The 367-nt window shown below is 62.4% G+C and overlaps 1 protein-coding gene across 1 annotated transcript in view; it reads right to left on the bottom strand.

Moving 5' to 3' along the window:
• LOC104626207 (twinfilin-2) overlaps window positions 1-153 on the bottom strand; it is a gene marked incomplete at its 5' end in the record, with an annotated part of 1,709 nt that extends 1,556 nt beyond the window's left edge. Inside the window, one exon of the mRNA XM_010294069.1 lies at window positions 28-153. Within this exon, the coding sequence (XP_010292371.1) occupies window positions 28-153 (126 nt within the window). The remainder of the gene's footprint in view (window positions 1-27) is intronic.
• Window positions 154-367: the final 214 nt, after the last annotated feature.

Below are 367 nucleotides of genomic sequence, written 5' to 3'. Positions count from 1 at the left end.
GGCGGGGGAGCCGTGCGAGGGACCTACCAGCTGGATGTAGTTGATTTTCTTCTGCTTGAGTGCCTGGATGGCTTGCTGAGCATCCAGCTGCAGGGGGAAGGCCAGGCCCTGCAGGGTCTGGTGCTTGCTCTCCACGCTGATCTCCGTCTTCACCTGGGGATGGAGACCACCCCGAGCGTCAGGGCAGAGACCGGCAAAGGGTGGGGAAGGGAGGGAAAGGAAAACTGGCCCGTGCCACGGCAAAAAGCTTCTCATCCAAGAGGCCACCTGACAGCCGGCTCACAGGGACCGTGGCATTAAAGCACCCACAGTCAGCCGGGCTCAGGGCGGCGATGCTTGTCACCGTCCCATCACTCCGGGAGATCAC

This window comes from Phaethon lepturus, unplaced genomic scaffold (genome assembly GCF_000687285.1).
Source record: "Phaethon lepturus isolate BGI_N335 unplaced genomic scaffold, ASM68728v1 scaffold25549, whole genome shotgun sequence".
Taxonomy (NCBI): domain Eukaryota; kingdom Metazoa; phylum Chordata; class Aves; order Phaethontiformes; family Phaethontidae; genus Phaethon; species Phaethon lepturus.
This window is presented reverse-complemented; position numbering and strand designations above follow the sequence as displayed.